The following is a 16245-nucleotide window of genomic DNA, read 5'->3' as shown; positions in this document are numbered from 1 at the left end:
TATGGATTCCATCTTAAAATTTACTATATGTTTTCAGTATTGCTGTTGAGGCATTGAAGGACAGTGAAAATCTAGTGTTACTTGGCTCTGGAAATAAAAACTCTCTTCCAGTATTCTCGTTCCTCGTGTACAACCCAGAGTCTGGGAGATTTCTCCACCACAACTATGTGGCCAGTCTGCTGAATGACTTGTTTGGTATCCAGGCCAGAGGAGGGTGTGCCTGTGCTGGTCCCTATGCAATGGTACCTCTTATCATAACATGTACCCCTAACCATGTCACTCATGTCTGTCGACATACATGTACATTGTATATGTACAGCTAAACTTTGAAATCTCGAACACGGATATCTCGAATACCCCGGATATGTCGAAGTAAGGCCGTGGTCCCAACGAAATTTGCTTTATAAATGATTAAAATAAACCCCTCTATGTCGAACACGGTAATGTCGAATACCCCGGTTATCTCGAAGTAAAATTGTGTACCCATTCATTAAAATCACATGCGTTATCTCGAAGTCAGGATAATTTTCCGCACTGATGATCAAGTCCGATAGGTAAACTGGACGCTCTATTGATAACACCCACCTGTCTGTCACGCAATTGTTACCTGTGTTCCTGTGATCAACAAATAATAGCGCGATCATTATACGAAGTGTATGTATGGCTTACCCTGATTGTAATTATGCAAGCCAAGGTTGTGTGTATTGGTCTAATGCATACACATGGACGACACGTTGTTTTGTGGCTTGGGTACGTTTATCTTGATAATTGCTATTTAATGCTATGTGAAATATGCGCGCATGCATAGTTTATGCATATGAAAGTGAAAATCATAAACATCGAAGTAAAGCAAAATTCTGTAATTTAATGCAATTAGAATTTATTTTTCCTTTATGAGCGTGCAGAATTTACAATCGTCCGTACACACCATCATGTGAGCGTGTGTCACAGTAAAAACTTGTGCTATAGTGTCCTGTGATTCAGTGTTGTTCTGTTGTTAGACAAAAGTGTGTGATTTTTCTTTTGCATTTGATTTTATTATGGTAAAATAATTTTCTTTTAACTGATTATACATGTATGAACATGTTTTTCTTATAAAAGAAAATGTATATTTCGTTTTCGTTATTCTGACAGCGACCGGTTTTAAATTTACAATGCATAGACGATATCCGGTTATGTATACATGGGAAACGATGCTAGCGGTTGACATGCCGCATTGGTAGAAAGATCATACTTATGTGCATATTATACAAAGTTTTTTTTATTTTGTGAATTATATAGAGGATGTAAAAATCTTTTTATTGCTAAATACATGTACATGTTTATTAAAGAAATCGTATACAGAATTTCAAACAAGAAGGAATTTGACAAGTACAGGTTCACTTCACTAAGTTTATTTGAAGTTCATTTGAATTATAACCCTCGATATGTCGAACCCCCGGATATCTCGAAGTTCATCAACGGTCCCGTCAACTTCGAGATAACGAAGTTTAACTGTAATTGAGCATTAAAATATACCTCCAATTTTTTTTATCAAAAAAGTTAACATAGATAAACATGCAAGTTGCAAATTATCTTCAAGGGTTTAGGGTACCAATTATAAAGAGAAAATTGCACATCATTTCAGGATTTACTAGGGTTGGATGAAATGACATCTACTGAAATAGAGAATCTTTTAGCCGAGGACACAAGGCTTGATAGAACGCACTTAAGGAGATACAGAGAGTATTCACACAGGGAGATTATCAGGTAGACTTTACAGGATGTAGATAGGGCACACTTAAGGAGCTATAGAGTATTCACACAGGAAGATTATCAGGTAGTCTTTATATGGTGTAGATAGGACACACTTAAGGAGATACAGAGAGTATTCACACAGGGAGATTATCAGGTAGTCTTTACAGGGTGTAGATAGGGCACACTTAAGGAGCTATAGAGTATTCACACAGGGAGATAATCAGGTAGTCTTTATATGGTGTAGATAGGACACACTTAAGGAGATAGAGAGAGTATTCACACAGGGAGATTATCAGGTAGACTTTACAGGGTGTAGATCTGACACATTTAAGGGGATATAGAGTATTCACACAGGGAGATTATCAGGTAGACTTTACAGGGTGTAGATCTGACACATTTAAGGGGATATAGAGTATTCACACAGGGAGATTATCAGGTAGACTTTATGTGGTGTTTATAGGAAAACATGATTTGAAATGGAGTTTGTCTTATTCATTACCAATTACACAAATTGTAATTGTCCAGTCAATTTAGTGGAGAAATAGGCCCAGCTTCAAAATAATTGGAACATAGATTATTTTATCATAAATTAGATCTAACATGTACAAAATATTTGATTAAATAAGGTATGAGAATGACTATAGAAAAGGGGCATAACTCTGCAAATCCATCCAATATTTTGCTTATTAAAATAAAAGAAAATTTCTGTTTTTCATGAAATCGTAGTCTGATCGAAATTTTTCTGAAACAGTTTGATAGATTATTATTTCACATTGATAATTTAAATTTGATATAGATATTTTGAATTTAATTTCATACTTTTTGATAATTTGGAAATATTAGCATTTTTAAGAGATACTACATGTAAATACAGAACTTAAAAAAAAAAATTAAAAAAATATTTTTTTTTCCATGGATTAAGATTTAGTATGCAGGGATCAGTTCATTGATTGATTGATTGATTGATTCACTTCCTCTTTCTTCAAGTTATGAAAATGCAAGAAACTTTTGACCGAAATTTACTAAATTGGCATGAGTTATGTCCCTTTCCTATAGTAATTTTCCTAGAAATTTATGAATCCCAAATAATGCTTTCCCCTCATATGATTTTGTTACAGTTTCTATTACATTCATTTTGTGCATTCTAGAATTTATTTATAGCAAAAGAAATTGTGTTGCAGTTAGTTTAATGATTCATGATAAATTGACTGGACTAAATTTTTTATGACAAATTTAATGTAACATCATTATTTGGATTGTAGACCAGGTTTTGTCAGGATAAATCTTCCATATTTTATGGATGAGGAGACAGTTCAGTTTGTTTTGGAGGCAGTTAGAATTGTAGCAAAAGAAGGGTGGAAGCTCTTGCCTCAGGTGAGATAAGACACTCCTCCCTCTCCTTCTCCAAATCATTTAAACATTGAAGGATTATTTTCATACTTCATGATGCTATAAATGACAAAGGAGAGTACAGAATTTGACGAAGGAGAGTACAGAATTTGACGAAGGAGAGTACAGAATTTGAGCAAAGTGCATAATGACATTTTATATATGCATGCATGTATTGTGTGTACCAGGTAGTTTTCAGAACAGTAAAAGATAATCATATCTTATATTTAACCTTCTCTTTCCATTTATTTATGTGAAAAGCTATTTTAGTAATCTATTTTGTGTTGTCACATTTCTTTGTATTCATGTACCGGTAATTGCAAGTAATTATAGGGAGTTTCTAAGGGAAAAAAATGTGCTGTAGGTTGAAAGGTCTCAAGTACATATTCCTAAACTTTCCAAAAAGAAATACCGGTAAATGATAAATACATGTTTTATTCATTTAACAGTAGCTTTTTGGTTAAAAAAGAAATTTCTTTCATCTTTGAAGCATGAATGTGAGGAACATTAACTAATTAATGTATTTATAGAATCTAAATTTTACATGTTCAGTTAAAATGTTGGTGCTGCTTGATGTTTGTGGGTATAATTGACAGTACATGTTTAACCCTGAGACTGGAGAGTGGCGACAGAAAGATTTCCAGGTGTTCAAAGATAGAAAGTGGCTGGATCACATTTCCTACAGATCAGGAGAGATGTCCTACAAAGTCCCCCCACATATTGTCAAAGGGCCCCTCCCTACTGATTATAAAGTAAGATTTTACTCTAATATTGCTGCTATTTTTTATAATTTGTGATGCATGTACATGTAATATAGTCATTTTTTTTTATTGTTTTGGTTTTGCATAATCAAAATCTATTTTATATAAAATGTGTACACATGATGATAATATCTGTGCTTATAGATAGTACTAGAGCACTTTTCAATTAACATCTAACATTGATTTGCACGTAGGATTGCTTGGAGAAGTCCAAAGAACTCCTCAGACAGGCTATGAAGGTTAGTACAATAAAGATTTTGAATTCAGCATAATTGATAATAACCATGACAGTGGCTCCACCAGACTAGGTATGATTTTTTATAAATTTTTGCAAAGGGGGGAAAGTTTTGACAACTACAATGTATATTCTTATTTCAGACAAAATATCAGTTGCCTGATCATACTCACATGTTTGATGACCAGGCTAAAAAGTACCGCTGGTTCCTGTTGCCTAGCGAGGCAGCAGACACTTTGTCTGGGCATACTGTCCCCAACTTCTCCTCCCAGCTGCCTTTTTGTCCTCCCTCCCTCAGGGACAAGCTTGGGCTACCTCCCTTTGTATTGGAGGTAATGAAGAAGGATGGCGTGGTGTATGCCCCAGCAACATTAAACCAGTCAGAGATGTCACAACATAGTGAATTCTCAGAGAAACTCGTTCAGGATTTGGAGAGAGAGTACAGTGAAAAAGTGAAATGTGATTCCGAAAGCACAACTAAACCCACAGGCTGTGATAAAGATGAACTTAATTTGAACTCTGAAAAAACACAGATTGATAATTCTACAGAAAGAGAAGGAGAGGATTTAAATGACAGAAATTCAGAAATAAATAATGTGTGCCCTCTCATCTGTACTTCTAGAAAAAGAGATTTACAGGACAAAGCTACTGATGTGTCTTCCTTGAATGGTGCTTGTTCAGATTCCAAACAGATAAAGCATGAAAAGACAGAAGTGACCAAGCGATCAATGTCAGATCATACAAGTAACAGACAAAACACAAAGACTTGTGTCAATAAAGCAAAGGGTTCTTCTACAAAGAAATCTCCAGCTAGCAAATGGTTCTCTCCTCCCAAAACTATCTTCACTAAATTTCTTAAGGTATGCTTTGATGAAGTAAAATATAGTGTTCAAATTGTTACCCTGGGAGTAGGGTAAGGCCACAACAGGGGATCAAAGTTTTAGATAAGATTATATATGAAAAATCTTGAAATTTTTTTCTCAAGAATAGCAGTCATGATTAGTCATTTTAATATAGAAGCATCCTCAGGTAGTGTAGATTCAATTTTTTTTTTCAAATCATGACCCTCAATGTAGGGTGAGGACACAACAGGGGATCAAACTTTTTCATAGGTATATATGAAAAATCTTTAAAAAATCTTTTTCTCAAGAACAGTATAGAGCCATAACTAGTCATATTAATATGGAAGCATCCTCAGGTAGAGTAGATTAAAGTTTGTTTAAAATGATGGCCCCTGGGAGTAGACTGGGGCCACAATATGAAATCAAAAGTTTTACATTTGAATATATAGAAAAAAAAAACTGTTGATGAATACAGCAAAGCCATTACTGACACAAGTGAGTATTGTGGCCCTTGTTATATTTAGTGGAGTCTTCTTTTGTGGTACAGTCTCTGTAAAATCAAATCTTTTTATCTACAGGGTGTTGAGGATTACAGCATGCTAAAGGATGGAGATCGTGTGTTGGTCTGTCTGTCTGGTGGAAAAGATTCTTTGTCTCTATTGCACACCATCAGACAATATCAGTTCTACTGTAAAGCCAAGGTAAGAGACAGATGAATAATCCTCTCTGTTGTTAAGCTAGAGCATGTGTACATGTACAAAGTTATTGTCATACAATATTACTCTTAAAAGTATATGCTCCTGAGTTTGATTTTTGTACTGAATGACAGGGACTGACTTTTGAGTTTGGAGCTGTTACTGTAGATCCTCAAACCCCCTCTTATGACCCTAGTCCTCTCAAGCAGTATCTGGCCAGTCTAAATGTGCCATACTTCTATGAGTCGCAATGTGAGTATTAAAATTTGTGCAAGTGTTAAATCAAAGTACACATACATTTTTGTGAATTCTAAGTCATGTTTTAACCATTATCATACATGTAAAAGGTATCATGGACCAAGCCAAGAGCCTGGAGAATTGTGCATCAATCTGCAGTTTTTGTAGTCGAATGAAGCGAGGCAGAATTTATGCTTGTGCCAGAAAAAATGGCTACAATGTTCATGCATTAGGACAACACTTGGATGACTTGTGTGAAAGGTACAGTATGATGAGTGAATACTGTAGATTCCTAAATATACGTGAGGAATTAATTATTGCCTCATTACGCAAGAAGCACTACTCGCGAAATAAAATTACTCGCTTTTTATTTTTATGGTGCTAAAATCAATGTAAAATCCCTTGATCAACCGGCCTTTCGCAAATTATTGTTCTCGCGATTTGACGTCGAAGAGCCATTTCGCGATCATAAGTACTCGCGAAAAATAAGGAATCTACAGTACTTCATCATGTACAGGAAGTTAACAATTCTTCAGAACAGTAATCAGCTATGAAATTATTTTCTTAAAGTTCAGAATATTTGTTTTGTATCTTATAAGATTACCGTGTATACTCTCCTATAAGTCATTTTTTGGGAAATTAACTTAGGTCCAAAACTCTTTATCCGATTTATACACAAGTTATAAAAAGATTGGTATTTTAGCAGGTCAATCCCTCTAATTTAAGTTTAAAAAATACAACTGACTTATAGGCGGACCGAATTATAGGCGAGTATATACGATAATAGATAGGTTAAAACCATACACTGTAGATGTAAGGTAAATGGTAATCGGAGGAAGAGGCCCTTTGGTATAATACTCTCCTATGTTACACTGCACTCTGTCAAATGTGAAATCAGATCCATTCTTATGGCCCCCAATGAAGTTAAATGTCTTATTCCAGTAAATATGATTCATTTCCGTTTTTGTCTGACCAAATACTGTTGAATCATTTTAATTTGTGGGAGTCAATGTTCATGGGCAAGCAGAATTTTACTTGTTTGTAGGGACGTAATTTCATGGGTTACTCAATACATATGGTGTTTGAATGAGTCAATATGTTTACAAAATAAACGTTCTTTCTCAGGTTGTCTTATTCTTACATGTATGTTAAACCATGAACTCTGTTGTGGCTTCTTCCTGGCCCAGAGTCACGATTTACATTAACATGTTCCCTGAATCTGCACTACATAGGGATGCTTACATGAAATAACAAGAATTTTACATACATGTAGTTTACATGTAAATACATGTACATATACTGTATTCCTATAAGTCACCAGGGTGTTTATTGCTCCCTTATATACTTGACAATTACTCTCAATCCACATCCGTATCAAACTACATGCATGATTAAAGAAGCTTACCTAACTTCTTAGCCTTCCTCCAGCCATACTCATAGCACCTTAGCAGCTTAGTCTTCCTTTAGCCTTCCTCCAGCCATACTCATAGCACCTTAGCAGCTTTGTCTGCCTTTAGCCATACCCTTGGCACATTACTGGCTTAGCCTTCCTCTAGCCATAATCTTAGCACCTTACAGGCTTAGCCTTCTTCTAGCCATACTCTTTTTTTTCACCTTATCCATGTAGCCTTCCTCTTGGTACCTTACCCACTTAGCCTTCCTCTAGCTATACTCTTGACACCATACCCACTTAACCTTCCTCTAGCTATACTCTTGACATCTTCCCAACTTAGCCTTCCTCTAGCCATACTCTTGACACCTTACCCACTTAACCTTCAGAATTCTAGCCATACTTTTGCCAAATTATCCACTAATCCTTCCTCTAGCTTTACTCTTGACACCATACCCACTTAACCTTCCTCTAGCCATACTCTTGCACCTTATCCACTAAACTTCCTCTGAATTGAACATATTTTATTGCAATATATATACAATGGGATTGGGCACAAGTTCTTAAAACTTATTTCGCCCTCTCCCTACATGGGAAGTCTATAATGTTTGAGTTAAATGTGTTACACAGTTTTAGAAATAAATTTGAAAAACTCACAACATGAATTTGTAAACTTCCTCTAGCTATACTCTTGACACCTTACCCACTTAACCTTCCTCTAGCCATACTTTTGACACCTTACCAACTTCCTTTTGCTATACCCTTGAAACCTTACCAACTTAGCCTTCCTCTAGTCATATTCTTGGCACCTTACCCACTAAACCTTCCTCTAGCTATACTCTTGACACCTTATCCACTTCACCATCCTCTAGCTACACTCTTGACACCTTACCCACTTCACCATCCTCTAGCTACACTCTTGACACCTTACCCACTTCACCATCCTCTAGCTACACTCTTGTCACCTTACCCACTTCCTCTAGTTTTACTCTTGACACCATACCCACTTCAACTTCCTCTAGCCATACCCTGGCACCTTACCCACTAACCTTTCTCTAGCTATACTCTTGACACATTTCCCACTTCCTCTAGCTATACTCTTGGCACCTTGCCCACTTAGCTGTCCTCTAGCTACACTCTTGACACCTTACCCACTTGGCCTTCCTCTAGCTACACTCTTGACACCTTACCCACTTCATCTAGCTATACTTTTGGCACCTTGCCTACTTAGCTTTCCTCTAGCTATACTTTTGACACCTTACCCACTTAACCTTCCTCTAGCTACACTCTTGACACCTTACCCACTTCACCTAACTATACTTTTGGCATCTTGCCCACATAGCCTTCCTCTAGCTATACTCTTGACACCTTGCCCACTAACTCTTCCTCTAGCTATACTTTTGACACCTTACCCACTTAACCTTCCTCTAGCTACACTCTTGACACCTTACCCACTTCATCTAGCTATACTCTTGGCACCTTGCCCACTTAGCCTTCCTCTAGCTATACTTTTGACACCTTACCCACTTAACCTTCCTCTAGCTACACTCTTGACACCTTACCCACTTCACCTAACTATACTTTTGGCATCTTGCCCACATAGCCTTCCTCTAGCTATACTTTTGACACCTTGCCCACTTACTCTTCCTCTAGCTATACTTTTGACACCTTACCCATTTAACCTTCCTCTACCTACACTCTTGACACCTTACCCACTTCATCTAACTATACTCTTGGCACCTTGCCCACGTAGCCTTTCTCTAGCTATACTATTGACACCTTACCCATTTAACCTTCCTCTAGCTACACTCTTGACACTGTACCCACTTCCTCTAGCTATACTCTTGACACCTTACCCACTAAAGCCTTCCTCTAACCATACTCTTGACACTTTACCCACTTAACCATCCTCTAGCTACACTCTTGACACCGTACCCACTCCATCTAGCTATACTCTTGGCACCTTGCCTACTTAGCCTTCCTCTAGCTATACTCTTGACACCTTACCCAATTAGCCTTTCTCTAGCTGTACTTTTGACACCTTACCCACTTCTTTTAGCTATACCCTTGACAGTTTATTTATATTTACAGCTTCTTGATGTCATTTTTCCACAATGGGATCCTGAGAACGATGAAAGCTCACTATGATGTGGAGTAAGTTTTTGAAGTTTACAAAATGGTTTACTTGTAGAAATATATAATTTAATTCCTTTGAAAGTTACATTTTGTTTACTTTTTGTTGCAAACTTGAATAAATAAAGTTGCATTATTTAGAAAATAATGTTGATGATCTTTTTTTTCCAGAGAAGGGGATTTGAGGGTTATAAGACCATTTGTGTATGTCAGAGAGAAGGATCTACGACTTTTTGCAGAAAAGGTACTTATTTTAAATAAGAGCAATTCCATACCAATTTTTACAACCAAATATTGAAAGAACATGAGGGTTTGATCAGTAAAAATGATTCAGAGTCCTGATCTTAATACCCAAACTTCTTTACAGAATAAATTACCAGTTATTGCTGAAAATTGTCCTGCCTGTTTTGAAGCACCAAAGGTAATTAATAATTTATTTATACTTGTATCTCTTCATTCTTTTTTTTTTTGACAGTTTCTTCAACATTATATAATTAAAGATTCCAACAAATACTCCTGTAATTTTAAATTAAACATTATTTGGATGGAGTTGTAAGCTTATTTACTGAAACTTTCATCATAGCTCAGCTATTTACATGCATGTGAAGCTTTACCTTAATAATATTGCATCCATTAAATATTAGTATTGTAACAGATATTAAAACAAAATTGATGTGATATTCATTCCCATTCACAGGAGAGACACAGAACAAAACAGTTACTGGCAGCCCAAGAAATTTTGTTTCCAAATTTGTACAACAGCATGATGGCCGCCATGAAACCCATCATGGCCATCAACAAAACTGGTGTGAAGGTCACTGACTTCCTGAATCCAAAGGGAGATGATATTGACGATATGGACATTTAATAAAATAGAAAACAATATTTGTTTTGTTTTTACATTATTTATTAATGAGTGATAAATAAAATGATTTTATATAAGGATTTTATTCTGTGCTATCTTTTCTTGTACATGCACGGTTGAAGAGTCACAGCTGGAAGTTTGGATTTTGGTTTTCCTGTTTTCTTGAAATTAAACAAGTAGAACATCTTGTTAGATGTATCCTGTCAACAAAAAGAACAGATATATATAGCAATTAACAAATTTCAGTACAATGTAACAGAAAATGAATGAGCAGATTTAAAAGACTGCACATCTAACTGGGGGTGGGGGGGGTGGGGGGGGTTAAACCTCAGCTAGGCAAAGTCCTTGAAGTGGATAATTTTTGTTCCCCCTATCTCAATCATACTACATGTACTTGCAAGTATACAAAAAGAATAGTTCACTTTAAGAGAGGAAGCTGAGAATTTAAAATATTTATGACAGATAAAACACCTTAAAATCACTTGCTTTCATGGGGTCAAATTTTCATGGTTTGAGGGAAACGCTGGTTTGTGGGAATTTGATCTCTTCAAACCAAAGACCATAAAAATTAACCCCCACAAAAATTGGTTATTTCAAAGTAAAGGATGGAGATAGACAGGAAACCAGACTAATTAGTGACAAAGATGTACATATCTACACAAGTTTTACCTTTGACTCTTGGTAAAAGCCAAACTGTTCAATATTAATTAGAAATTGAGGAAGACTTTGGAATCTACTGGCCACCTCAGCAATCTTCAGACGCCCCCTGGAAAACATATGAAAAAAATCTTTAAAAAGAGAGGCTACATGTATTAAAGGTGCTTGGACACAGATCTGAAGTTAATATTTCTCAGATTTTCTGTATAATTTCATGACTTATATGTTGCTATAGCATTTCATACTAAAATATAATAAAAATCTTATTTCATCTCGAAGTTATTGAAACTTCAAATTTCTGGACGCATTTGATTGACACATCCTTGCACTTTCACAATTTTTAATTTTATTCTTAATACTTAAGAAAAGTGGCTGTTTTGTTGTGTATTAATGAAAAGTATTAAAACTATAATCCAGAAAATTCAGAGTAGAAATGTTCAAAAGCAAAACCCACTCACAATATTGTCAGTCCGTGCTCAGTGGTGTGTGCAGACTTTAACAATTGAACACACCCGGTGAATCATAAACATTAACAATAACAGAGCTTGTGCCCTGTTTACAGAAACAGTTTACGTTTCACGGGTGTATTCAATTTGTTAAACTCTGTACACAACACTGAGCACAGGCTGACGATATTAGTGAGGGGGTTTGCTTTCGCACATTTCTACTCTGAATTTTCTGGATTATAGATGTAATGTTTTTCATTAATACAAAGCAAAATCGCTTCTTTTCTTAAATATTAAGGATAAAGATAAAATTTGTGAAAGTGCAAGGATGTGTTAATCAAACGCGTCAAGGAATTCGTAGTTCCAATAATTTCCAGATAAAATAAGTTTTTAATTATATTTTCGTGTGAAATGCTATTGCAATATATAAGTCGTGATATTATACAGAAATTTTGAGAAAATATTAACTTCAAATCTGTGTCTAAGCACCTTTAAAGAGAAATTAGCTGTAAACTAGAGGTCCACTGGCCACAGTGCTCACCTGAGTAACTTTGACCCAGCTGTTCTTCATCACCCAATTTTTTTTAATTCCTAAAAATTCAACTTCATATTGTGGACCAAAACCTAGTCCTTGGGATGCTTCAATATCGATACGATCAATAAAGCCCTGTTATTCTGGAAGAGATTTTTTGCTCACCTGAGCCAAAGACGTGACCTTTTTTGAAAAAAAAAAAGGGTGTTCGACATCTGTCTGTTGAAGAAGATCTTTAAAGATTTCACTTATATATATTCCTATGTGTAAAACTTTGATTGCCCATTGTGGCTCCATCCTACCCCTGGGGGTCATGATTTGAACAACTTGAATCAACACTATGTAATGAAGTTTTCAGATAAGTTTTTTTTTTTTCTGGCCCTGTGGTTCTTGAAAAGATTATAATTAAAAGATGCCATTAAATTTTCCTTAATTCTTAATTATCTCCCCTTGAGAGAGAACATGGCCTCTCATTTGAAGAAACTTAAATCCTTTTCACCCAATAATACTCTGTGCCAAGTTTGGTTGAAATTTGCCCAGTGGTTCTGGAGAAGATGAAATTGTGAAAAGTTTATGACAACAAACAGACAAAATTTGATCACAAAAGCTCCCTTGAGCCTTTTGCTCAGGTGAGCTAAAAAAAAACTTGAATTGTATTACCCCCCCCCCCCCCCCCAATTTCCAATTTCTGATAAAGAAAGTTGCACTACTAATGCACTAAAACTTTACCAAAAAAAGAACAAGCAAATATGTAGAATTGTGGTCACTGCTTTTGGGGTCTTATTGGTTTTGGTTTTGATGCAGTGATCTACTTTTTGTAAGTGTCTTGTCTGTCCATCATACTAAAAGAAGTTTTTATATTTTTGAAGTACATGTAATATGATCTTGTGCAAAAGTTACAGTCAAAATAAAGTCTTAGAAAGCCAAACTTGGAAGTCTAAGTCATGAGCTCAAAAATCATAGTACATGTATTGCACATTTAAGAATACAAAAGCCCTATCTTCTCATTCAAGATTTACGACCAAAGATATTTTTGAGAAGTAGGTCAAAGGTCAAGGTCTGGAGGTAAAAAAATTTAGTATGTTTGGAAAGGACTTTACACAGGGTAATGCACATATGCAATATGAAATCCATATCTTTTCTAATTCAAAAGTTATTACCAAGATTGAAACTTTTGAAAAGTAGGTCAAAATTCAAAAGTGCTTTCAAAAAGCTTTTGTCAAAAGTAAAGCACATATGTGAAATATGTAATCCCCATCTTCTTTAAAAGTTATTATTAAAATATTTGAAAAGTAGGGTCAAACTTTGATGTCAAGTCATGAAAACTATAATGTGTCCTAAAGGGTCTTGTCACAAGTAATACACTTGTGAAATTCTGAAAGCCTCATCTTCTCTCATTCAAAAGTTATGACCAAGGTTAACATGTTTGTAACAGACAGACAGATGGGTGAACAGATGTCGCCACACATTCACAAAAGTGGAGGACAATTATTTGATGTCCATTTGTACTGAACCTAAACAAAAATCCAAATATTTCAATGTTAATTCTTGAACATATTAATTTTTTCCTTAACAAAACTACAAAGATTTCAAACTAATCATTATCATTATGGATCAGAAAAATAATCTTCTTCTGTGCCTATCAAAATGGGGAACTAGGTAGGGGAAAGAGGCAAAAGTTAAATATTGACTCCAAATCATATAATGCAAAACACTTTGAAGCATGTGTATATTTTGCCATTATTCTTTTTTGTGGTTGATAACCAGCCTCTCTGATATTTTAGGCCAGAATTGTCAGATCCGTCTTTTTTTTCCTTACCCCATTTTAAGAACTCTTTGGGCCTCAGCCAGATAATCTGTGAGATTCGTCCCCATTAGGGAGAGACAGAAAACTGCTATATCCACACTTCCACTGTCAAGGGGAACCTGAAACAAGGCAATGATACATCATAATTAACTCCCCAACTGCTGAAACTGCATGGGGCACTATAGGTTTTCTATTATCTTTGCTTCAAAAATGATTTTTGGGTAAAACTTGGGGGATTTGGTGCACTGTTGAGTTCAGATGTATTGCATTAAAAATTTGGTACAATATGGCAAAGTTACAGGTCAAATTTAAATTTTGTGTCATTTCACCTTCTTATTGAAGGTATAACCCCTCATCAAATGAACAGAAATGAAAAATCCATTTCCAGTTTTTTTTTATTTTTTTTTTTTGGGGGAGGGGGGGGGGACTACACATTTTATTTTTGAGATACTGGAATGTGAACTGGCTCTCTACTGCACATAGAAGTATTGCAGATCAAGGTTCAGTTTCACAGGACATTGCCCCCTTATTGAGGACTTGGTTATACTTGTCATTAGCTTACATGAGACATATCACATGCTGTAACGTGGTCATTCAGTGCAACCAGATCAAATGAGTGCACTTTCTGTGGAACACCTCTAGCAATTTTAGCATCTCCACAACCAAAGTCAGCCACTACTTTGTTACGAGGTCTAAAAACAAATTGGAAAGAGATTGATTTAATCTTGGAGAAGATACCATATGTACTTTTTATACCCTGTTTATATTTTAACAAGACATAAATATATGTACTATGTCAACATTCATTACTCCTTAGATTTTTCATATATTTTTAAAATTTTGAAATACCTACAGTTTATTTATATCCTGTATGATCATGTCCACTGGATTGACCGGCCATTTGTTGACCTGGGTCTGGAAGCCTTGATGGTAGACCTGGAACGCCTCTTCATCCTCAGCAAACATCTCCTGGGCCTCCTGACCTGAGTGTGTGTACAGCTGCTCATTGATGTAACGGAACCGGGCAGAGTTCAGCTGCTCCATCAATCTCTCCTTGAGGGACTGAGGCTTCGGGGGATTTTCCTCCTTTAGTGAGAGAGACGTGGGAGAACATTCTTTCTCAGAAGGGTGTTCCTCCATTTTGTTATTTTTCTTTTTCTTCTTTTTCTTTGCTTGAGGTTCAGACATATCCTCCTTTTTACCTATTTCATTAAGTTTATCTTTACTTTTCACCTTCTTTGATTCCGAATCTGCAGCCAAAATACCTGACAGTATAGCTGTGTTGAATGTCTTTTTCTTCACCTTTCTATTAGAACTCCTTGAAACAGTGATTAATGAATCTTGTTCCTTGCTTGTGATGTCACTATGTTTTGACCTCCGAGGCCTGCTGCTGTCAGCTTTTGGTTTGATTTTCTTCTTCCCTTTGACCTCTGCAAGTCTGTTACCTTTACTATCACTGGACTCTAACTTTTCTATCTCTTGACTAGTTTGTTCGGTGACATCACAAACACTTATTGGCAGTGCCTCATGTAAATGTTTAACCTTTTTGCCTTTTAGATTTTCATCAGTTTTCTGGGTTTTACTAACATTTTCATGAGTTACTAATGTCACATTTGAATCACAGGGAATTTTTTCTTTAATGTCTCTCTTTTGGAAATTTTTCCCACCAGGATTTTGTGTCAGAGGACTTTCTGTTTTGAATTTGTTTTTATTATTCCTGTTTTTTCTCTTCTTTTCCCCTCTTGTTTCTGAATCATTGCTTTTTAACACAGTATCCATATTTTCTACACTCCTTTTCTTTGTCGTAGCATTGCCATCCATGAAAACTGATTTATGTTTTGTTTTCTTTCCCCTCTTGGTGTTAGATTTTATAGTATTTTCAGACACAAAATCCATATTCCCTACTCCCTCTTTCACTGTTTTAGAATTACCATCACTGTTGACAGCATCACAGCTTTTCTTTCCCTTCTTTTTGGTTTTTAAGATCTTGAATCCTTCAGACATAGAACCCTCAATGTCTACCATGTTCTTCATTTTCTTGGTTGAAATGTCATCACTGCTGGTAGCCTCATGTTTTCTTTTCTTCCCCTTCTTCTTTACATGAGACATCTTCTCAGCTGCTTCATACTCATCTGTGTCTCCTCCTATCCTCTGTTTCATCTGCCTTTTCTGGTCTTTTCCCTACAGATTGTAATGAAATATGGAGATAACAAACAGTGTTCAAACTCAATGTCCATTAAAACAATACAAATCAGGAGCAGGATCTCCAAAAACATCAGAGGTGGGATCAGGTGCCGTAGAGGAATGACACACAAATAAAAGCATAAAGTTCATGGGATATGTGCACAACATCATGAAATCTTTGTAACTTACTTTTTTGGGAGAAAGGCGATGCTTTCCAAACAGATCCTGGTTTAATCTATCTGTTTCTGCACTTGACTCCCAAGATTCAGGGTCAAAGTCCATGATGACCTCACTTCAATCATACGAGAAATTCTGCCTGAAATTCATATTTAGAC

The 16245-nt window shown here is 35.8% G+C and overlaps 2 protein-coding genes across 2 annotated transcripts in view; one reads left to right on the top strand and one right to left on the bottom strand.

The window, feature by feature from the left end:
* The window catches only part of LOC133173684 (uncharacterized), a 22334-nt gene extending 12032 nt beyond the window's left edge, over window positions 1-10302 (top strand). The window contains exons 11-23 of the mRNA XM_061308674.1: window positions 38-242; window positions 1628-1749; window positions 3000-3111; window positions 3723-3878; window positions 4082-4126; window positions 4266-4982; window positions 5543-5665; window positions 5794-5911; window positions 6007-6157; window positions 9378-9440; window positions 9591-9663; window positions 9787-9840; window positions 10117-10302. Of these exons, the coding sequence (XP_061164658.1) occupies window positions 38-242; window positions 1628-1749; window positions 3000-3111; window positions 3723-3878; window positions 4082-4126; window positions 4266-4982; window positions 5543-5665; window positions 5794-5911; window positions 6007-6157; window positions 9378-9440; window positions 9591-9663; window positions 9787-9840; window positions 10117-10287 (2110 nt within the window). The 3' untranslated portion in view covers window positions 10288-10302. The remainder of the gene's footprint in view (window positions 1-37; window positions 243-1627; window positions 1750-2999; window positions 3112-3722; window positions 3879-4081; window positions 4127-4265; window positions 4983-5542; window positions 5666-5793; window positions 5912-6006; window positions 6158-9377; window positions 9441-9590; window positions 9664-9786; window positions 9841-10116) is intronic.
* On the bottom strand, window positions 10298-16245 carry LOC133173688 (ribosomal RNA-processing protein 8-like). The gene is made up of 6 exons (XM_061308681.1): window positions 16100-16245; window positions 14580-15907; window positions 14289-14418; window positions 13739-13845; window positions 10954-11050; window positions 10298-10484 (listed from the first exon to the last, which is right to left on the bottom strand). The coding sequence occupies exons 1-6, from the start codon at window positions 16190-16192 to the stop codon at window positions 10377-10379; spliced, it is 1863 nt and encodes a 620-aa protein (XP_061164665.1). The 5' UTR covers window positions 16193-16245; the 3' UTR covers window positions 10298-10376.

This window comes from Saccostrea echinata, unplaced genomic scaffold (assembly GCF_033153115.1).
Source record: "Saccostrea echinata isolate AGI-Se365-2 ecotype Australia unplaced genomic scaffold, CSIRO_AGI_Sech_v1 ptg000056l, whole genome shotgun sequence".
NCBI lineage: Eukaryota > Metazoa > Mollusca > Bivalvia > Ostreida > Ostreidae > Saccostrea > Saccostrea echinata.
The sequence above is the reverse complement of the archived record's forward strand: the minus strand, read 5'-3'. Positions and strand labels throughout refer to the sequence as shown.

Coding starts and splice junctions, on each gene's coding strand:
- LOC133173688 (XM_061308681.1), bottom strand. CDS start 16,192: ATGGACTTTGACCCTGAATCTTGGGAGTCAAGTGCAGAAACAGATAGA. Junction 15,908..16,099: donor ATCGCCTTTCTCCCAAAAAA/GTAAGTTACAAA, acceptor TACAATCTGTAG/GGAAAAGACCAGAAAAGGCA. Junction 11,051..13,738: donor CAAAGAGTTCTTAAAATGGG/GTAAGGAAAAAA, acceptor TATGTTTTCCAG/GGGGCGTCTGAAGATTGCTG.